The sequence below is a fragment of the Bombina bombina genome, chromosome 8 (assembly GCF_027579735.1).
Source record: "Bombina bombina isolate aBomBom1 chromosome 8, aBomBom1.pri, whole genome shotgun sequence".
Lineage (NCBI taxonomy): Eukaryota > Metazoa > Chordata > Amphibia > Anura > Bombinatoridae > Bombina > Bombina bombina.
The window spans coordinates 118,211,475-118,235,337 of record NC_069506.1 but is presented as its reverse complement, the minus strand read 5'-3'; the positions used below and the strand labels follow the sequence as shown (position 1 = coordinate 118,235,337).

At 38.8% G+C, this 23,863-nt stretch overlaps 1 protein-coding gene across 1 annotated transcript in view; it reads left to right on the top strand.

Annotated features, from left to right (window-relative positions):
* Window positions 1-942: 942 nt before the first annotated feature.
* Window positions 943-23,863, top strand: part of SSU72 (SSU72 homolog, RNA polymerase II CTD phosphatase) — a 195,692-nt gene continuing 172,771 nt past the window's right edge. Inside the window, exon 1 of the mRNA XM_053690534.1 lies at window positions 943-1,154. Coding sequence (XP_053546509.1) covers window positions 1,075-1,154 — 80 coding nt within the window. The 5' untranslated portion in view covers window positions 943-1,074. The remainder of the gene's footprint in view (window positions 1,155-23,863) is intronic.

Genomic DNA, 23,863 nt, shown 5'->3' with positions numbered 1-23,863 from the left:
GTAACAACACTGATTAAAGGTGGATGAGATGTCAGATAGAAGGCAGGGAAGTGCATAATTGTCTTTGAGTTTAGCTTGTGTTGTTAGTAGTTGGTCTGGAATATTAAGGCATCAAATATAAAAATAAATTAACCAATGATAGCTGCTAATGTCCCTTTCTTAGTTAAAAAAAAATATATTTAAAGGGATATGAAAAACAATTTGTTTCTTTCATGGTTCAGATAAAGAATACAATTGTAAACAACATTCAAATTTACTTAGATTATCTAATTTGCTTATTTTTTAGGTATCCTTTGTTGAATAAAAAGCAATGCACATGGATGAGCCAATCACATGGCATCTATGTGCAGCCACCAATCAGCAGCTAATTTCCCTATTTAATATGCTTTTCAACAAAGGATACCCACAGAATGAAGTAAATTACATAATAGAAGTACATTGGAAAGTTGTTTTAAATCGCATCCTCTTTCTAAACCCTGAATTAAGTGGGCTTCGTATGCCTTTACGTCTGGCACAATATATATACACATATATTCTTAAATTGACAAATATTGTTGTCAAAGTTAGGTCATATTTGCACTGCGTCAAAATGGCTTCTTTAGGGATAGAAATGTGTGGGCGGGTTACACTTTATACAGACTCCCAGCATTGTTGAGAAACACTGTGGCCTCTATTAGCTTTCTGAAAAATAAAACATCACCAGCTGTTGATTGAAAGCACAGAATATCAGTTTACGTTTAAATTGTAGAATGTATAATCGTTATCTTTTAATGCTCATATTCCTTCGTGCTCACTCGGTAGTAACGTTACGTTACCGGAAAGTGCTTCCGGAAAGACGTAGACCTCTCTGGTAGCCATGGGGTTAAGTCCTGGTTTTTGTGTTTACGCGTTCCCATTGCTTACGTGACGTCAGTGCTCAGCTCGTCATTTCCCAGCCCGATCTTCCCCCATCGCCATTTTGAGTTTCGGCAGTGTCGGTGTAGTGGCGGAAGTGCCGCTATCAATCAGCTGTAATTGTTGTCCGTGTGTTTATTTGCTGATAAGGTTACAATTTGGAACATCAGGTTTTGTAAAATGCCGTCCTCACCGCTTCGAGTGGCTGTGGTGTGTTCTAGTAACCAGAACCGTAGTATGGAAGCGCATAATATCCTCAGGTAAATTGGGATGGTATGGGCTCACCTCTCGATAGTAGTCTGTTACTGACAACTTCCACTGACCTTCTAGACCGCATGTATATCGGTATATAAAGTTGAAATCGATTACTCGGAAAATCTGTGGCTATTGCGATGCCCTGTCTCGAATAATAATTCTGGAGCCGCCCTCCATGTTCTTTGGTTGTCAGTAAGACGTGGCTCCAGTTATAATCTTAGTAGGCCCAACACGCAAGAGAAGCCTAGTAAATAAAATTGGGATGCGGAAGACTTTTGTGTCTAATTTATATGGTTTAGTAATGATTGTTGGTGAGTTTGCTTGCGAACATAGTTCTGGCATAAGCTGTTGGGACACACAAGGTTGTCCTCTTTCTAGCTTTGTCACATAACCATTATGGACACGGCGGCCTGCATAATTAGCAACATTACAGTGTTTATACATTTTATTATGTACTGTATGTTGTTCACACAGATTGGCCCTTGACTTCACTGACCAAGCATATGTTTAGGATTACCAAGTTAGATGGAAAGTAATGGTCATACTTATGTAACGTCACCATAGGCTGCAAATAATAAAAAAAAAAAAATATATATATATATATATATATATATATATATATATATATATATATAATTATACACACACACACACACACTGAACCTTAGAAAGTGGGGTGCTAACAATGATTGCAGCAGTTTAAGGGTGGTTGGAACGGGTGCAATTTAATCATATTCTAACATATCATAAACCTACTGTTATATATATATATATATATATATATATAGTCATAAGAACACTGGGTATGTAAAAATGGTACTATATTGCTAATTTTTAAACATTTTGAGGACTGTTGAGCTAAAATATTGTGGTGGGAGCATAACACCCCCTACAGTTGTCACGTATTCCGAGTCTTTAAAATAACCAGCTGTGTTGTTGAAATCGGTACTAAACTGGTTTGTCTAGGCACCCTTGGGTGTCACCTTTTTCCCCTGCAGATGTGTCAGTTTCGGATACAGTAATTTAGTATCACATTTTGAAAGGATTCTATTCATTGTGTATAGTTTAATCTTTATTGAAAGCTGCATTTTATCCTGTATTCTTGGAATACCCTTTTGATTTGTTAAACTCTCATTAGCCTTTAATTTATTGTTGTAATATCTTTTATTTTTCAAGTAGATCCCAATGTTTCCATTACTGGTTAAAGGGACATAGATGAATTACATCTTTGAATAGAAACATTTTACACTTAAGTTTATCACCATTTTAGGGTTAACATTTTTTTTTTTCCCTCTGCATGTGATGCATAGGTAGGTATTCTCGGTACATTCATATCTTACTGCAGCTGTTCAGACAGTCAGTGGGGCTTGTCATGTCCGCAATGAGGCAAAGGCAAATTACCAGCTGATGCAACACCTTTACTCTCCTTGAGCTAGTGCTGTTTCAAATGCTGGTTCACAGAGTACTCTTGAAACTGCTAGAGCTTTTACTAGAATCATTTTTGCTAATTCATGTGTAATGCAAAAATGCTTCTATTCAAAACTAATGCATTGTGTGCATTTTCAGTCTTGACTAGAACAGCCCTTTAAAATTTGATTCACCGGAAATGCAGAATTCCCTTGACTATCTCAGCATAAAAGGCTGCAAACCACTATTGCATACTTCTGACATTTGTAATACTGTTAGGCTCAATCCTTTTTTTTTTTTTTTTTTTTTTTTTTTTTTTTTTTTTTTTTAAAAATGAAAATTAATGAAATTAATGATTTTAATTCGATTTACTCAGATAACGTAATAATTCAGATTTATTTCAACTAGTGCTGTCTTGACTTTAGTTTAAACCAAGCTTCTGCAATTTAAATGCTAAAAGATTGCAAAACTGACAATGTACTGAAACTAGTTTAGTAAAGATGTTATTCTTACCATATTGCACACACTTGTGTTTGAAAATAAAGCTTGCTTTTTTTGGTAGAAAATATTTATTTCCTAAGATTACATCATAGGATCCTGCCCTCCAAATTGGTTGTTTCTTTAGGATAAACCTGTGGCCAGTCACTGCGCTAGTAACTTACATAATCTTAACCTCTTTGTGCGTTCACAATGCATTTATTCGCTTTGGCAGAAAGCTTAATGTATGTGGGTTTATTTTTGTTTTTAATAATGCTCTTAATATTCTAAATTTGAATGCCCATGTAGGGCAGGGCTCGACAAACCCGGAAGCCACTGGCTCCTAGAATTTTAGATCTGGCATCTGTTTTTGGGTTATTTTTAATTATATCTATATAAAAATACCAGTCTGGCTCCTAAATATTTTTACTGGCTGCTACATTTTAAACAGTTTTGTCAACCCCTGGTGTAGGGGGTGATTGGTGAATACTTACCAAAAGTGCTTCCACTCTTCTCTTCTGACCAAGTTGCGGCTCCTGCTTAGACCTTAGACCTAGGTGTGCTATAAGTGTATACTTTCTCTCTTTCTTTGCTACAGTGTTAACACTGCTTTCACTCAAGCAATGCGTTTGGGAGTGGCATTGGAATCATGGCAAAGTCTCAATGCACATGTGCTACAGTGACAGAACTTAATTGCGCATGCATGGGTGTGTGTGACCAGTAAGAAGGCACTTAACTACGACCCAAGTAGCCAAACGTGATTGGACGACAATGAGTTGCGGCAGTAGCGTTTGAAAAGGGCTGTTTTTTGATAGATTGTCGAAAGCAAAAATAAACTAAAATAGAAGGTATTTGAGGATAAGAACTGATTTAACTCTTTGGCTTAATGGCGGCGGGGGGGGGGGGGGGTTACATTTTAGGCCCGTGGGCCTTGACACATCTCTTCAGTGCTTAAGTGGCCCTCCTGGTCTATTATCCAGGTAGCAATAGAGCAGTATTCTATCACCAAATGTTTTCTGGTAAATATCTAGGTTAGTGTCTTTAAATCCCACACTTTAGGGCACAACAGCCAGTTTTACTGGATTGCCTTCTGTAGGGGCAATAACCATTGTTGGTGATCTGCTGATTATTTCACAGGTGCTAAATTTAAAGGGACAGTCTAGTCAAAATTAAACTTTCATGATTCAGATAGGGCATGCAATTTTAAACAACTTTCCAATTTACTTCTATTATCTAATTTGCTCAATTCTTTAGATATCCTTTGTTGAAGAAATAGCAATGCACACAAGGCCTCTAGGTGCAGCAACCAATCAGCAGCTTCTGAGCATATCTAGATATGCTTTTCAGCAAGTGATATCAAGAGAATGAAGCAAATTAGATAATAGAAGTAAATTAGAAAGTTGTTTAAAATGACATGCTCTTTCTAAATCACGAAAGAAAAAAATTGGCTTTCATGTCCCTTTAGGGCTCTGAAATTCTGGCATGCTAGTGTGCACTAAGGACCTAAATCGAGAAACTTATTTAGGGAACTCCAGGTGTGTTTCTGGGTCTGTACAATAGCAAAGATATAGCAATTTTCATTAGCTGACAGCTGTTGGTACTTGCGCATATTGACACTAACTGGAATATATCTTGATAAGGCATTTTTCTGTTGAAGTTTGTTTATATAGAAGCATCGTTTGTTTGAGTAGTGTTACTAAAATGTGCCCAGTAGCTAGAAGTGTCTACAGGATCCATAAATGGGCAGCTTACAGGGGTTCCACATACCTTCTGATGTGACAGGAATGCAGTTGCTTATGTTTACATTTAAAAATATACGTTTTATGCACCTGCACACACAATTACCTGCAATCCCATGCTTTGTTTTTGTCATAAAACAGGAAGTACAGCCAAACCAGAATACACTTTATATATTTATAAATATACATTTTAATCCAGTGCCTTTGCTTTAAGTTGCACAGCTTTACTTGCTAGGATTACAACGGGCAGGGTTTTTTCCAATTGTTGCTCAATCTTAACCGGTGAGCTCTTACATTCTGGGACATTTTCCATTACTAGACTTTTCTCAGAGCATGAGTAAGCCAAGGGAGGGACCCTTTTTCTTAAAGGGACAATATACTGGTAATATTCTCTCCCTTTTCATGTGTAAACCGCAGTTTTGAGACATCCAGAGAGTTGATTTAACCCTTTGAGTGCTAAGCTGGATTTAATTTTTTTTTTCTTCTGTTTTACTCTTAAAAAAAACTGCATGCTCTATCTGAATCATGAAAGTAAACTTGTTTTATGTCCCTTTATTTTTAAAATTTGTTTCATAACTACTCCTCATGAATCATGACAGTATAATTTGCATTGTATTATAGGAAATTTAGACTTAATGCTGTCATAAAGACAACAGTTCCATTAGTAAATCGCACAATTCACTTCCACAGGGTACAAATACTCCTTTTTTTTTTTTTTTTTTTTTTTTAAAGTGGTCTGGAAGGGCACTATGGACGTGTGGCAAGATGACCACGCATTAACTGCATGCCTTTGTGCCACTTTTAAACCAATTGTTTTTTCAGAAATGTCTCTAAAAAATTAATATATAATTTATGGATATAACGTATGCTTTTATTGTGATGCTCAGATATATATTTCCTGAACCTTATTTCCTTATTTGACTAATACATTTAAATAAAAAAAAAAAAAAAGTATTTGGAAGTCTTACAAATTTGCTATATAGGGCTTGAATTTATCAAGCCCTTCTCTTCCCCTCCCCCACCCCCTTTTTGCAAACCTGCAGTCAGGATTTATCAAGAAGCGGTTATTAGACCACTGCCTCCCTGCTCTGTTCTCCACATCTTAGGTGGAAAGTTTCAATCTCCACGGTCTCGTCTGACAGCTCATGCCCACGTGTGATTGCTGTGAGTGGGCAGGGGTTGCACAGGAGCGATTGTGTGCAATGTTAAGTGGGCAGCGGATTGCTGGCCACAAGAGGAGAAGCCGCCACTGAATGGTTACTGGAGCCCATAGTTTAGAGTTAGGATAGAACTAAGTGTAAACAACAATGTCGTTTAGGCAATATTTACATTTCATGATTCAAACGAGAATCAATAAATAAAAAGTTCATATAAGGATATGTGTATTCTTGTTGAGACTTCTGTGACTTTGTATCCTTGGAGTTTCTCAAAGAAAAAGAGAAATAGCAACATAGTGTAATTCTGTGATGATTATCAGAAATGTATCAAGCTTGTGGCCAAATGCCTACTCACATGAACTTGAGCTTACAACCAAGCTCAGGGAAATGCGCACACCCACTTTATACTGATGGGTAAACAGTACTCTCACGGCAATGCAGTATATAAAAGATTTATTTAAAATACAGTAAAAAGCGTCACAAATGCTATACAAAACACCTTATACAGAGGTTAATAGAGCCATATATATGGATATTTGCTCACAAAAGTCAACTCCACTGCAGGATGCAAGCGGATGCAGGCAGCAGAAACTTAACCGCTGCACAGATCAACCTGACCCCAGATGGGAGTGGCTCCTCCTACCAGTGTATCAGCAAGTGTACAGACGCACAGGAGAGTAAAAAAGTTCCGACGATCGTTTTGCTTTTTGTTCTCCTTGAAAAAGCTTGTTAAGCAAAACGATCGTCTGCACTTTTGGAACTTTTTTTACTCTCCTGTGCGTCTGTACACTTGCTGATACACTGGTAGGAGGAGCCACTCCCATCTGGGGTCAGGTTGCTCTGTGCAGCGGTTAAGTTTCTGCTGCCTGCATCCTGCAGTGGAGTTGACTTTTGTGAGCAAATATCCATATATAAGGCTCTATTAACCTCTGTATAAGGTGTTTTGTATAGCATTTGTGACGCTTTTTACTGTATTTTAAATAAATCTTTTATATACTGCATTGCCGTGAGAGTACTGTTTACCCACCAGTATAAAGTGGGTGTGCGCATTTCCCTGAGCTTGGTCGTAAGCTCAAGTTCATGTGAGTAGGCATTTGGCCACAAGCTTGATACATTTCTGATGATGTTGCTATTTCTCCTTTTCTTTGAGAAACTCCAAGGATACAAAGAGTCACAAGTGTCTCAACAAGAATACACATATCCTTACATGAACTTTTTATTTATTGATTCTCGTTTGAATCATCACATTTATTTTCACATTTGTTTTTGTTTGTGATGTTTGGTATATTTTTATAATATTTACATTTCATAATAAACTTATTCATGCAACCTAAAGTTAGTTTTATATCATATTTTATACTTTTGTATACGTAGTGCCCTCAGATAATACAGCACTGTAATCAGAAATGAAATATTTATTTTAAATATAGACTATCTGCATTTTAGAACACATACATGAAGGGGTAAAAATAGTAATTTTTGATATTTTGTTTAACCTCTTGAGTGCTAACTACGGCGCTGAGCCGTCGCAAATTGTCTCACTCAGGCCGTCGCTAGCACTCTCCCAACTTGAGGGACATCTGGAGGCTTCCACCCACTCCTACGCCGGCGATCAGGCCTGTATAGTGACAGGCATCGCCGGGGCTTCACGTTTTGCGTGATGAAGTCACTGCAACTTTATTTAAAATGAACAATGTAAAGTATAGGGAAAGGGGGCATGCTGCTTAGAAGCCTGTATCTCAGGCATCTAAGCAGCTACAGACCCCCACCGTTGGAAAGATAATCGCCTAACCTTTCCAACGGTATAAGTCTTGGGGATCTGTAAAAAAAAAAAAAGTTAAATGTTTTATATATAAAAAAAAAAAAAATCAGCTTGGCACCAAAGGGTTAAAAATACAATTAAAAAGTTTGGAATTCCGGATTTGGGGATTTGTACCAGTATTATAAAATTTTCATCGTTCTCTTGGTATCTTTTGTTTAATAGCATGAATTTAAAGTGATGGTAAACATTGCCAAAGAGGGTAAATGCTAGTAAACTCATTGTTCTCTAGAGGGTATACTAGTGATGGGTTAATGTGGCATACAACTGTGAGATGGCATGCTTTGCTGGGTACCATGGTGTATTCCAACATATTCAGCAGGGCTGTCCATGGGTACAATTTATTTAAATAGGTGATATAAAACGTGTAAGAGACAAGACAAAATTTGTCACACATACAGGAGGAATTAAGGGTCTTATTCCAGTGGGAATTTACAATCTAGAAGGGTAGGAGGTTAAGAAACAGGAGGTGAGGACTGCAAGAGTGAGAAAGATCTTAATACAGAGTTGGATCAGGGAAATAGTAGATAAGTGGAATTAATTTATAACTTAGTTGGGTGGTAGGCTTCTCTGAACAAAAGTCTTGAGGGAGCATTTGAAAGAAAGATTAGGGGAAATCAGGACAGCACAAGGGAGAGTGTTCCAGAGGGTAGTTGCCACACGACAGAAGTCCTGCAGTCTAACATGGGAAGAGGTGATAGTCAAATATGCAAGGAGCAGGTCATTGTTCGATCTTAGTGGGCAGGCTGGATAATACTTGTTGATTAGAGAAGATAGGTAGTGGGGAGCGGCGTTGGTGAGAGCTTTGTATGTAAGGGTGAGAATTTTGAATTTTAATTCTGCTGTGAATTGGAGGAGTGTCCTGATACAATCATGTGGAGTAGTTGATACCTGGATTGGCTACCCCGCAAAGGTGGTACTGTGTTCTCAGCCTGGAAAAGGTTAATGTGAATTGCTTTTTCCTGTGTGTGAAAACTGCTTTCAGAAAAGCTAAGACTTCTTTGCATTGGCTTGACTCGTAAATTATAACCCGGGCTTTGTCTTTGACAAGACAAATAAAATTTGGTTCAAGTATGTAACCGAAAGACTTTTTAGGCAGAACTGCCCTTGGGACCAAACCATTAAACATCTGGAATGGCAGCTCTCCACATATCTAAAGGAACTTGGTAATAAGTTAGAGATTGTGTGTAATTCTTCATGTCCCATATACTTTTTAAAGAACTGTAGCTTTGCATTTGTGTGTTATTTTGAATGTCTTTATAATTTTGCACTGTGTAACCTGTATTGATATTTTTGTTATCAAACACGTAGAAAATCTAATTCTGTCTTTTGGGCTCTAATATCCGAATTCACACTCCTGTTGAGACAAGGTTAAAGGCACGTTACCTAATTATTAAATAGTGTGAGTTTTTAGGGGTTCCCCAAAACTCTACTTTAATTTAAAAAGTTTTGGTGGTGGCAGCAGGGAAATTGTTAATTAGAGCAGTGTGGACAAGATTTGGGGTCCAATGTGGTATCTTTTTTTTAAGGTCCTTTCACAGAGCTGTGTGCCATTAACCCCTTCATGCCTACACCCCTCTATTGTGACACTGAGAAGGTTTGATTCGTCACAGGGAGCCATTGACGGTGCAGCAGATAAAGAGTGGCGGGAAAGGTGCATTTGTCTGGCAGAGGCATTTAGGATACATTGAAGGGGGAGAGGCGGAAAAGAGGAAGGCAGGCCAGTAAGTAGGTTATTGCAGTAGCCAAGTCGGAAAATTACAAGGGAGTGGATTATTTGCTTTGTAGTGTTGGCACTCAGAAAAGGGGCGATTCTTGGAAATATTGCGTAGGTGGATGCGGCAGGATGAAGAAAGCGATTGGATGTGGGGCATGAAGTATAGATTTGAGTCAAGTGTAACTCAGAGGCAGCGGACTTGGAGAGATGGCGATGCCGTCGACAGGGATAGATAAGTCAGAAGGGGGATTAGGAGCTCAGTTTTGGACATGTTACTCTTTAGGTGGTGAGAGGCCATCTAGGAAGAAAGGACAAAGGTAGAGAGTGCAGGGGGTGGAGAGTTGAATCTGGGTGTCATCTGCATAGAGGTCATATTTGAAGCCATAACTGCTACGTTTACCCAGTGAAGAAGTATAAATGGAGAAGAGTAGATGACCCAGAACAGATCCTTGAGGTACTCCAACAGACAGAGGCATTGGAGAGGGAGTCGCCAGCAAATGACGCAGAAAAAGACGTGTGAAAGATTAGAGTGAATCCAAGAAAGAGCAGTGTCACAAAGGTCAGGAGTCTGTAGGAGGAGGGGGTGGGAAACTGTGCCGAAGGCAGCCGAGGTCAACTAAGGTAAGTATAGTGTAGCGGCCATTACTGTTAGCAGAAAGATCATTAGTATACTTGGTAAGGGCAGTCTCAGTTGAGTGTTTGGGGCGGAATCCATATTGAATACGGTCAAGCAAGTTGTTGGTGGACAGGAAGTAGGTTAGGTGCTTGTAAACTAGTTTTTCCAGGAGTTTTGATGTTAGTGGGAGCAGTGATATGGGGCGATAGCTTTCAGGAGAATTGTCGAGAGGTGTGTGTTTTTTTTTTTTTTTTTTTTACTATGCCAGTGACCTTTGCATGTTTGAAAGAAGATGGGAATGAACCGGTAGAGAGAGATGGGTTGAAGATGTGAGGATGGAAGACAGGGAGGGTATTAGATGGGAAGGGATGGGGTCAAGCGGGCTGGTAGTGAGGCGTGATTAAGATAGTAAAGAACAAACTTCATTCTCAGTGGCTGGATGGAAGATGCAGAGGGCGTAACTGCCTGGAGTTGGAAGATTGCAGGTTGGTGTTGGGATGTTGCTTCAGATAGTAAGTGTGTTGTTTAAAACCTAGTATGCCAGGACTTGAGCACTAAAGACAGACTGAGGGGGTGGATCAGGTGGGTAGAGGAGAGAGTTAAAGGTGGGTACTTCTGAATTATGGGGCCCAGGAATTTCACAGGAGAGATGCTCTGTACGTTAATGAGAATTGCAAGGTGTCATGGGACTGTCATCTGTAAAATACTGGGCAGCATATGGAACAGAGCAAGTCATGTGTGCACAGCGAGGGAGAACTGCAACTGGTTTATTTCTGCAAAATATTAAAGGGACCCTCTAGCAAAAATGTTGTTGTTTACAAAGATAGATAATACTTTTATAACCCATTCCACAGTTTTGCACAGCCAACACTGTTATATTAATACTTTTTACCTCTGATTACCTTACATCTAAGCCTCTGCAGACTCTTCCCCTATCTCAGTGCTTTTGACTGACTTATAATTATCTCCACAGGAATGAGCACAATGTTATCTACAGTATCTCACAAAAGTGAGTACACCCCTCACATTTTTGTCAATATTTTATATCTTCACGTGACAACACTGAAGAAATGACACTTTGCTACAATGTAAAGTAGTGTGTACAGCCTGTATAACAGTGTAAACTTGCTGTCCCCTCAAAATAACTCAACACACAGCCATTAAAGTCTAAACCGTTGGAAACAAAAGTGAGTACACCCCTAAGTGGAAATGTCCAAATTGGGCCCAATTAGCTATTTTCCCTCCCTGGTGTCATGTGACTCGTTAGTGTTACTAGGTCTCAGGTGTGAATGGGGAACAGGTGTGTTAAATTTGGTGTTATCGCTCACTCTCATACTGGTCACTGGAAGTTCAACATGGCACCTCATGGCAAAGATCTCTGAGGATCTGAAAAAAAAATTGTTGCTCTACATAAAGATGGCCTAGGCTATAAGAAGATTGGCAAGACCCTGAAACTGAGCTGCACCATGGTGGGCAAGACCATACAGCGGTTTCACAGGACAGATTCCACTCAGAACAGTCCTCGCCATGGTTGACCAAAGAAGTTGAGTGCATGTGCTCAGGGTCATATCCAGAGGTTGTCTGGCAAATAGACATGAGTGCTGCCAGCAATGCTGCAGAGGTTTAAAGGGGTGGGGGGGTCAGCCTGTCAGTGCTCAGACCATACGACGCACACTGTATCAAATTGGTCTGCATGGCTGTCGTCCCAGAAGGAAGCCTCTTCTAAAGATGATGCACAAGAAAGCCTGCAAACAGTTTGCTGAAGACAAGCAGACTAAGGACATGGATTACTGGAACCATGTCCTGTGGTCCAATGAGACCAAGATAAACTTATTTGGTTCAGATGGTGTCAAGCGTGTGTGGTGGCAACCAGGTGAGGAGTACAAAGACAAGTGTATCTTGCCTACAGTCAAGCATGGTGGTGGGAGTGTCATGGTCTGGGCCTGCATGAGTGCTGCCGGCACTGGGGAGCTACAGTTCATTGAGGGAACCATGAATGCCAGCATGTACTGTGACATACTGAAGCAGAGCATGATCCCCTCCCTTCGGTGATTGGGCCATAGGGCAGTATTCCATCATAACGACCCCAAACACCTTCAAGACGACCACTGCCTTGCTAAAGAAGCTGAGGGTAAAGGTGATGGACTGGCCACGCATGTCTCCAGACCTAAACCCTATTGAGGATCTGGGGGCATCCTCAAACGGAAGGTGGGGGAGCGCAAGGTCTCTAACATCCACCAGCTCTGTGATGTCATGGAGGAGTGGAAGAGGACCCCAATGGCAACCTGTGAAGCTCTGGTGAGCTCCATGCCCAAGAGGGTTAAGGCAGTGCTGGAAAATAATGGTGGCCACACAAAATTTTGACACTTTGGGCCCAATTCTGACACTTCCACTTAGGGGTGTACTCACTTTAGTTGCCAACTGTTTAGACATTAATGGCTGTGTGGAGTTATTTTGAGGGGACAGCAAATTTACACTGTTATACAGGATGTACACTCCTTTATTTCTTAAGTGTTGTCACATGAAAATATATAAAATATTTACAAAAATGTGAGGGGTGCACTCACTTTTGTGAGATACTGTATATAACACATGAACCAGCAGTGTCTAACTGTGGAAAACTGTCAAAATGCACTGAGATAAGTGGTGGCCTTCGAGGGCTTAGAAATTAGCATATGATCCTACCTAGGTTTAGCTTTCAACAAAGAATACAAAGAGAACAAAGCAAATTTGAGGATTAAAGTTAATTGGAAAGTTGTTTAAAATTGCATGACCTATCTGAATCATTAGTTTATGATTTTTGTCTCTATCTCCAGCTCTACAGTGGAAGCATTATCAACGTAAGGCCATTTGCAAATAAAACATACAGAAGTCAATCGCATTCTGTGATCTGTCCCATTGAAGGTTGCATCTCTGCTCGTTGCCTCTGTAGCAGAGGCCAGGAGCACTGAACTTTTTCAATGGGACGTGCAACACAACTTCCTGTTGGCTGTACCGCCGCCCCCCTTCTGATTTTTAGAAAATATGACCGTATAGAAAGGGCGGCCTGCTGCTTCTGACAGTGGAAACCAAGGTTAATTTAAATAGGTTAAAAATAACTTTTTGCTTGTACAATTTTTAATTGCACAGATGACCTTTAATATCCTGCCCCTGCTTTAGCAAAGTTTAAAGTCACTTTAACCCCTTAATTACCAGCGAAATGGTGGGTACGTTGTGGTCATTAAGGCGTTGAGCTCAGGAGCATGCATGTCTGGAGCACTATATGGCAGCAGTTTTGCAAGAATGTTCATCATATGCTAGAGCACTAGATGGCAGCACTGTTTCATCCCATGTAGTGCTCCAGGCACCTAGGTATCTCTCCAACAAAGAATAACTTGGGAATGAAGGACATTTGATAATATAAACTTCTTTTTAAATAGTATGCTCTGCCTACTTTTTTTTTTTTTTTTTTTTTTTTTCCCGGTTTCATATCCCTTTAAATTAATGGTCTTTGTATCTTCACCCCAAATTTCTGGCTCCTAGATAATGGACACATTGGTCAATCAATCCCCCATCTTTCATATTTTTAAAACTAGTAGAAAATACAGGTTTGAGTGCAGTTCCTTCTCTCTGTTGACAGATTGTATGTATGTACACATACAAATCTCTAAATTGAAAATGGAATCATTGGGTTGTCGGGTATAATGGAAATAGTCTTCACATTCACTTAAATCATAAACCAACCACCTACTTGGTCTAGATTATAAAACTGCATTTCCAAGTGAAATATTTTGTACTGGTTTGTTGTAATGGATATCATCTGACTTTGACTCCCACAGATTCACTGCTCTAAAAAACTGTCTTGCAGTGACTGCAATCACTCACTACATTACACTGTTGCTATGGTGAATACAGGGAAATCCTTTTACAGAAGTTGATTAGCACTGCTCTATATAAGGTAGCAAGATGAATATTTGGCCCTCACATGATTTAGCTAGGAATATCACAGCTCAGTGACTAATATATTATATTATAATATATATATATATCAGTTATTGTTCAGATTAACTAGGTTGATCAATTAAAGTGCAGAAAAATTGTTTCATTTCTCACATTACCTACTAGGCACTAATTAAAGTGCAAAAAAAAAAAAGAAGCAATTTAGCTTTTTAGAAAAGTTTGTTTCGCGGTTTGTTTCTCTCATGTAAACTGTTTATTGAAAAAGAAGCCGAAGAATGTAATGAAGAACAGAATGTTCTGATTTCGGCCGAGGGCAGATACGCTCCAGAGTTCTCTGTTCTAATCGGAGCCTCAGACGCCGCAACTGCCTCTGGGAACCTTACCATGGGTCCCAGCTGTCTTGAAATTCTCTGTCTGGGAAAATATCTATCAAATCTATATTAAATAGATAGATTCGATAGATAATTTCCCAGACAGAGAATTTCAAGACGTGTGGGTTGAGACCCATGGTAAGGTTCCCAGAGGCAGTTGCGGCGCCCGAGGCTCCGATTAGAACAGAGCACTCTGGAGCGTATCTGCCCTCGGCCGAAATCGGAACATTTTGTTCTTTATCTATTTCGTTAAACTCAACTATTTAACATGTTCTTTATTTATTTCGTTAAACTCAACTATAACAATTAATGAAATTAACAGAATGTTATTTATTTCGTTCAAGTGAACTATAACAAATCACTTGTTAAAGTGAAAATAAGATATTTTCTGCAACAGCAATATCTAAGAATTAATCATCATCAATTAATGAATTTACAAAACATGATGAAATTATGCTTACTTATTTGTGCAATCTAAAAATTTGTGACACTTTGAATTACAAAGCAGTAGTTTTTTTGCGACAAGCACACCTATTTGTGGTACATTTAGATTTGCAGTCACATTTTGTGAAACCCTGACCAGTACCAAGGGATTGTTTTATTGCTGTTTGATGTAAAGATATTTCTACAGCAGGGACATCTTTATTTAAAAATCTCTTTGCAAACACTGAATTCAGATTTTGCATACAATTGATTTAAAATACCCTTTTAGTACCAAGTTTATAAAAGCCATCCTCTGTTTTACTAAGAACCACAGCTAAAATCGAGCAGGCATCAGTTTTTGCTTTGTCTACTTTGGGTACTTTAATTCTCACAGTGACACCTTCGACATTTGTGTGCTTTGCATTAGAAACTGCTAACATTTTCTTTGCTTGCTTTTCTAAACCTTTCTTGGTTTCATCACGCTGTATTTTCTGATCCGTATTCTTTTTACAGATGTTGCAAAATACATTCTTACCATACCCTTCCTCTTTAGGATCTATTTCACCACAAATTACGTGAACAAACATATCACACAATTTACACTTGTGAGCACCTGATGCTGCTTTTGAGCAAACAATACAGACCATGTCTTCTATAGTCCTCTTTACAGGCTCTGTACGAAACTGTGATGGGGATTCTGCAGAAGTTGAGGGTAACGGAATGTCCTCTTGAGTAAGATTTAACTGTGATCCCATAATCAGTCTCTTGTGAATCTTCTAATTTTTCAAGGTCTTCTTCAGTATTTATCGAATGTAATACACTTTGTGGTATAATAGAAGACAATCCCACTTTTGCGGGACAACCGAGCATGGCTTCGTATGGACTTCTTTTAATTGCAGAATGATAGGCACGATTCTTCATGAATTGTACAAATCGTACGCCCTCACTCCACTTGTTAGTTTGGTTATCAGCCATCCAAGTAGTGAGCATGTTTTCAATATCTTGATTTGCTCGTTCTACACTTCCTTGACTTTGGCTGTGTCTAGGTTTGCCATTAACCATTTTGATTTCTGGCCACAACTGTTACACTGTCTAAGATTTTATTACAAAACTCGCGTCCGTTATCAGAATGGAGAATACTTGGAGCGCCAAAAAGGAGAAAAATATCAAGCAAGTTATAGGCTACTTCATCTGCCCGTTTTGATGTGAGCGGCTTCAATACAACAAATTTTGTTAAGTGGTCTTGGTATACGAGAAGAAACTTAAACTTTCCATCTGGTTGAGATTGGTAATCGATGAGATCCACCTGGCATCTGCTATTGAAATGCGATGAAGAAATCGGCTTTACAGCAATCCCTTTTTTCAAACTTTTGTTTTTGTTGACAAACTTCTCATAAATCCAAAAACATTTTTATTTAGGTTTGGTTTATGTTTTTATACAGTATTTAATTGCTTGATCATTCTGTCTCTTCCACCGTGTCCAATTGACAAATGAGTAGAATACAATATGTCAAACAATTCTTTGGCATGGACAAACTTTTTCACACTTTCTTGTGCATTTGACAACGGCTCAATGAGTTTTTCACAGCCTTGTACAGTCAACACATCATACCTTTCAATTTATTCGATAATCTTGAGATGATTCTTTATTCTTGTAAACTTTTATTTGTTTACATCTTCTTCAATTATGGAATCATACTTTCTTTTTGGCATTAAAACACTATTATATTTTGAATCTTCGCTAAAGAGCTTTGCGAAGAATCTTTTCTTCATTTTCCTCACCAATTCGGTGCTTGCTTGGATACTAGGAGTAAATTCAGGCGTGCACTAAAAATTGTGAAAGGAAATGCACTTTGTGTATAACCAATAAAGTGAAGATTAAATAAAAATTACTAAATAGTTTTTTGTGTGCACTCCAGTGTTTAGTGCTCACATTATATGCAGACAAAATTACTGTCTATATGACAAGAAAATAAATTTACCTATGCTTACAACCATTACCCCTGAAACTTCGCCTAAAATTCAGTATTCCTTATCCTTCCACCTCCAAAAAAAAAAAATAGCACAATATTTTAAAGCAAGTGCAACCACAATGTATCAATATTAACCTTGCTGTAGTGAACACAGTTGTCTCAATCCTAATAATTTTTTACCATCTACCAGTACACATCTAAGCAAATGAAGAAACAAAGAACTATCATACACAGATAATATTGTTACTAATATTTAGAAAATTAGCAGTTAAATGTGGCTCTCTTTAAACAGCTTATACTTTTCTCTGAGTCGAGGCTTGATAGGCTGCAGATATTTCTCTAGGGAATTCTGGTAAATGCTAGTCTTTTTTTTTTTTTTTTTTTTTTTTTTTTTAGAAGGCTTATAACATAGCCTCTATCTGCCAGAACAGTTCCCCATGTCGCTTCAAGTTAGTCCAGAAACGTCCCATACATTTATATCAACGCTGCCAAGCACATTTCCTTATATTGTTTAGTGGTACTAAGATCCCCTCTTTAAGTGTGCCTTTATTTACCACACTTTATACCCAGAGAAAATGTCAGCCGTACCACCTCAGAATTATTGTACTCTGTGAGCACGTCACTTGCGGTATCCTTTCCAGCTTTTTTTTGTGTATCGTAGCAGCCAAGGAAGCGGATAACAGTAGCCGGTCTCCTGCGCTCAGCTGCCTTAAGCTCAGTATTATGTTTGTGTTTCCTGCTATCTCACTTCTTAGCATAGACTGTCAGGCAGAATGCGGTATAGTCGCAGGCCAATAACGGCCAAGAAGATGTTCCAGCTCGGGTGAGAATGATTTCACCCCAGGTTGCTCCACAGAAAAACAGCAAGATTACGCGGGCTATGCAGGTGTATCAAAGCTCCACCTCTCTCAAAAATATGCACTTTAACGACACTGAAGCCGTTAATGTGCACATTACCTAGTTAAAGTGCGGGTTCCGCACACCTATCGGTGCTTTTTTTCCCCAACATATGTACACGTATAATCGCAGAAATACACATGAATACAACTATATATACAAACCACAGCAAAAAGATTATGACCCCCTGAAAGCTCAGATGACTAGCATATCTTAGCAACAAAATATTTTTTTAATTAAACGATTACTTTCTGTTATAATTTTTAAGCTAAACAACTAACATATTAAAGTTAATAAACATTAATTAAAACCTACTGACCTATATTGTCTCCAAAACAAAGTTTCATAACGTTCTAAAAGTTATCTTTTATTCGCCGATGTCACGTTATCCTGCCCACTATTATCAGCACTGAGTGTTCAAAATACTTAAACCAATAACTTTGTGTTTAATGCGCCATTTTGAAACCTATGTATTGTAAACGGATTGGTACAGAGCAAAGGATACCCACGAAGTGGGTTTGGAAAACAATTAAATTTGCAGACAAGATTTCTGATACAGGTGGCCCTCGGTTTACAACGGTTCAATTTACACCGTTTCAGAATAACAACCTTTTTTTCCAGTCATGTGACTGCTATTGAAAAGCATTGAGAAGCAGTGCATTTATTAAAATAGCCAGTAGGTAGAGCTGTCCGCTTGTGTTGCAGCAAACCCAAGCAAGCTGAAATTAATCAGTTTAACCAGACCTGAGCTATCGAGCAGATTTCAAAGGAACAAGATCTTCCTGTCTATAAATCAGTCCAGATTGGAATGCATAGAAAGAACTGTTTGCAGAAAAATGCAAGTGAAGCCTGTGTTGTGTGATTATTGTATTAGGTTTATAATACTGTTTAGCAAATGTTTTTGTTCATATAACTTAGTTTAATGATATATTCTGTGTTGTGTGATTATTTTATTAGGTTTATAATGCTGTTTAGCATTTAAAGTCTTCATTTCAAAGCTTTAAAAATAATGTATTAGGTGTTACTTATGACAATTTTGAGAGGGGCCTGGAACCTAACTCCCTCACTTCCCATTGACTTACATTATCAACTGGGTTTCAATTTACAACGGTTTTGATTTACAACCATTCCTTCTGGAACCTAACCCTGGCGTAAACTGAGGGCTACCTGTATACGGTAGAGATATGTTAATGAAATGCTATTGATAAAAAGCGTATTTGGGGTAGTTAGTTAGTAACAGGCATAGAAAATATTTACTTACAGTGGCCCTTTAAGGTATGTACATTATATTTTTAGACATGGTATTGCACACTTAATAGTCTAGTGTAAATATAAGTTTTATATGCACTGGGGAAACAAATAAAATAGTTTGATTCACTTTATTGCGGTGGTCTGGAACCAAACCCGCAATATCTCAGAAGTTCCATTAAACTGTGCAGTCTTTTTATGTTTATACTTCTTGGGTCACCCGCTCCTGAGTAATACATTTGAATACGTCATGTCTAGCATGTATTGTTTAAAGGGCAATTCTCATAAAAAAAAAAAAGACATGCTCTAGTTCAAAGGGGTTAAGCACATTGAAGTATCGCTCAGGATATGTAGAGCAATGCTAGTCCCAAGCGGAAACTTCCGCTAACCCAATCAGCAGCATGTCTTTAATAAAAAATAAAATAAAAAATATTTTACTATAATGGCCTTTTAATATCCCTTTAAAACATGTTCAGGGTTTTGCAATTACCTAGCATTCTATGTGTACAGTACTCGGGAAGACATCTAGAATGTGTTTACCTTGCCTTTTTGCTAATTAGGGCAGAATGTAAATAAACGGCACTGTGAAAAGCATGTTTTTTCTTCTATTGAAAGGGAAATGAAATACACTTTTTTTTTTTTTTTTTTTTTTTTTTTTTGATTCAGAGCATACCATTTTAAATAACTTTACAATTGACTTATTTTTGCTACTTTTTTTTTTTTTTTTTTTTCTTTCTATCCTTTTATTGATGGAGCAGCAATATATCACTGGGAGCTTGCTGAACACATCGTTAAACCTATAAAGAGGGCCTATATGTGCAGCCACCAATCCTCAGTTGGCTCCCAACTTCTGAGCCTACCTAGTAGGGCTGTGCGATATTGGAAAAAATGAATATCGTAATTTTGGCCATGAAATATCACAATGAGATTTTAATCGCAAATTTTAAAAAATAACAAACCTAGATTTCTCAATAAAAAAAAAATGAATTGCACTGTAGATAATCTTAAACTACATATTTCTCATTGTTCAATACAGAATGAGACCATTAAATAGAAGCAACAAAACTAGTTTAAATTAAATCTGTTTCCTGCGCTGTGGTTGCATAATAGCCAGTTCTTACCACTGCCAGACGATCACCGTCGCACCAAGGCCTGTTACTGCTCTGCTGCTACCACTACACTGCGCAACAAGGTGCTAAAATGGCCATTTTGTGGGGATTCTCTGGTCCGCCTCTCAGCGTCCCTCATGCTGAATAAGCCTGGAGGACTCCGCCTCCGTTTTGGTGAAGAAAGTTTTAAGACTGTTGTATTCTGTGGCACAGATGTGTCGCATCTTGGCCCGACCCCCTGGAGAAGTTATCAGTACTGTTGCTGGACTGAAACGTGTTTTAACATGACATGTTAAAGGGACACTGAACCCAAATTTTTTTCTTTCTTGATTCAAATAGAGCTTGAAATTTGAAGCAACTTTCTAATTTACTCCTATTATCAAATTTTCTTAATTCTCTTGGTATCTTTATTTGAAATGCAAGAATGTAAGTTTAGATGCCGGCCCATTTTTGGTGAACAACCTTGGTGGTTCTTGCTGATTTGGTGGATAAATTAATCCACCAATAAAAAAGCGCTGTCCAGAGTTATGAAAAAAAAAGCTTGGATGCCTTTTTCAAATAAAGATGGCAAGAGAATGAAGAAAAATAAATAGGAGTAAATTTAGAAAGTTGCTTAAAATCGCATGCTCTATCGGAATCGCGAAATAAATAAATTGGGTTCAGTGACCCTTTTAAGGAAGCAATTTCAGACTTTGTTTGTTTTGATAACCTTGCAGCCTTGTGCCTCATATTGTGATTAATTGTACAGCCCTACTACCTAGGTATAACAAAGCAAATTAGGTAATAGAAGTAAATTGGAATTCTGTTTTTACAATTGTATGCTTTCTGAAAAATGAAAAAGTTTTGGATGTTATGCCCCTTTAAAACCTCCATTTCAGTGGGTTATGCATTACCCTGAAACAGGGCTTGACAAACGCAGGAGCCAGGGAGTCACTGGCTCCTAGAATTATACCCCTGTCTCCTAACATTTTGGGTTATTTTTAATATCTATATATACAAATAATACTGGCTCCTAAATGTAACATATTTTTCATTCCTTGCCCAAAAATTACTTTACGTTTAACCCCTCCAGGTGGCTTAACTTAAACATTAAAAGCCAACCGGGAGATTACTTTCTGAAACGTCCACGATGGGCGGAGCTATGTGTGGCGCCAATTCGGGTTGCGCTCCACTTTCTCAGCACTTCCTGTTGTCTAACGGATATTAAAGAATTTCAGTTTATTTGATCCATTGTGAGTCAGAATGGACCAAGAGGCCCTGCAAAATGTCACTTGTTAATTATGTTTTGATGCCAATGTGGAACCACCAAACCCTTTCTGTTCCTCATGTATTAAGAGAACTTTAAATTACAGAGTTTTTTTATTTTATTTTTAGAGCCAACATTTTCTAAGGCGGATGTTGTTCAGGAGTCTAATGACAATGTTCAATATGCCGCAGCTTTCTCCTCAAGCGTCCCAAGGTTTGCCGCCCACACATGCAGTGCCCTGCGCTTCCCCTCTGACTCCTACTGGGGTTACGTTGCAAGACATTGCTTCTCTCATGTCTTCTGCAGTTTCTGATGCTTTGTCTGCTTTTCCCATGTTGCAGGGAAAGCGCGAGAGGATGAGTAGACATCCAGAAGGTGAGGTTACTGATGCAGTTGTTGCTATTTCGGATGCCCCCTCAGAAGCCTGAGGATCTTTCGGTAGCATCTGTGGGTGAGATCTCAGACTCTGACAGTGTAATTTATCCTGTTGATACTGAAGTTGTATCCTTCAGGTTTAAGATTGAACAACTCCGTCTGTTAAGGAGATTTTAGCTATATTGGACAACAACACTATGGTCATAGTTAATCCGAAGAAATCCAGTAAGCTAAACAAATATTTTGAGGTACCTTCCTCTGTAGTGGTTTTTCCTGATCCAGACCGAGCTTCTGAGATCATTGCTAAGGAATGGGAGAGACCGGGTATCCCTTTTTCTCCATCTCCTATATTTAAAAAGAGGTTTCCCATAGCAGAATGAGCTGTTTCCACTCTGGCCAAGAGAACTACTATTCCCATAGAGGATAGTTGTGCCTTTAAAGATCCTATGGACAAAAAGTTAGAGGGGTTACTCGAGATGTATGTACACCAAGGTTTACAATGGCAACCTGCTGTGTGCATTGCTACCGTCACTAGTGCGGCGGCATATTGGTTTGTTGCGTTGAGATCCAGGATAGGATAAAAGCTCTTAAAATTAGCCAATTCCTTTATTACTGATGCTTTCCTACAGGTAATCAAACTGGGAGCAAAGATCTCAGGTTTTGCTGTTCTATCCCGCAGAGCCTTATGGTTTAAAACCTTGGTCTGCGGATGTGTCATCGAAGTCTAAACCTTTAGTGATTCCTTACAAAGGAAAGACCTTGTTTGGACCAGGCTTGACTGAAATCTGATATTACTGGAGGAAAGGGTAATCTCCCTCCGGATAAGACACAAGCAAAAGGGACGTCAGAGTAATTTCTCTTGCAAGGTGTATCCAGTCCACGGATTCATCCTTACTTGTGGGATATTCTCATTCCCTACAGGAAGTGGCAAAGAGAGCACACAGCAGAGCTGTCCATATAGTTCCACCCCCCAGTCATTCTCTTTGCCGCTCTAGCAGTAGGGCATCTCCACGGGAGGGTAAAGTGAATGTGGCCAAATCTAGTTTCTCTGCGGCTGACTGCTTGGAGATTGAATGCTTAATTCTATCTAAGCGTGGTTTCTCTGAATCGGTTATAGGTACTCTGATTCAGGCTAGAAAGCCTGTCACCAGGAAAATTTACCATAAGATATGGCGGAAATATCTTTGTTGGTGTGAATCCAAGGGTTACTCGTGGAGTAAGATTAGGATTCCAAGGATATTGTCTTTTCTCCAAGAAGGATTGGAGAAAGGTTTGTCACAGATATCTGCTCTGTCTATTCTTTTACACAAGCGTCTGGCGGAGGTACCAGACGTTCAAGCGTTTGCTCAGGCTTTAGTCAGAATCAAGCCTGTCTATATACCAGTTGCTCCGCCATGGAGTCTAAATTTAGTTCTTTCAGTTCTTCAAGGGGTTCCGTTTGAACCTTTACATTCCATAGATATTAAGTTATTATCTTGGAAAGTTTTGTTTTTGGTAGCTATATTTTCTGCTCGAAGAGTTTCTGAATTGTCTGCTTTGCAGTGTAATTCACCCTATCTGGTGTTCCATGCAGATAAGGTAGTTTTACGTACCAAACCTGGTTTTCTTCCTAAGGTTGTTTCTCATAAGAATATTAACCAGGAAATCATTGTTCCTTCCCTGTGTCCTAATCCAGCTTCTAAGAAGGAACGGCTATTACACAATCTTGATGTGGTTCATGCTTTGAAATTCTATTTGCAAGCAACTAAAGATTTCAGACAAACATCATCCTTGTTTGTTGTTTATTCTGGTAAGAGGAGAGGTCAGAAAGCGACTGCTACCTCTTTCCTTCTGGCTGAAAAGCATCATCCGATTGGCTTATGAGACTGCTGGGCAGCAGCCTCCTGAACGAATTACAGCTCATTCCACCAGAGCTGTGGCTTCCACATGGTCTTTCAAGAATGAGGCTTCTGTTGAACAGATTTGTAAGGCAGCGACTTGGTCTTCACTGCATACTTTTGCCAAATTTTACAAATTCAATACTTTTGCTTCTTTGGATGCTATTTTTGGGAGAAAGGTTTTGCAAGCAGTGGTGCCTTCCATTTAGGTTACCTGACTTGTTCCCTCCCTTCATCCGTGTCCTAAAGCTTTGGTATTGGTATCCCACAAGTAAGGATGAATCTGTGGACTGGATACACCTTGCAAGAGAAAACAGAATTTAT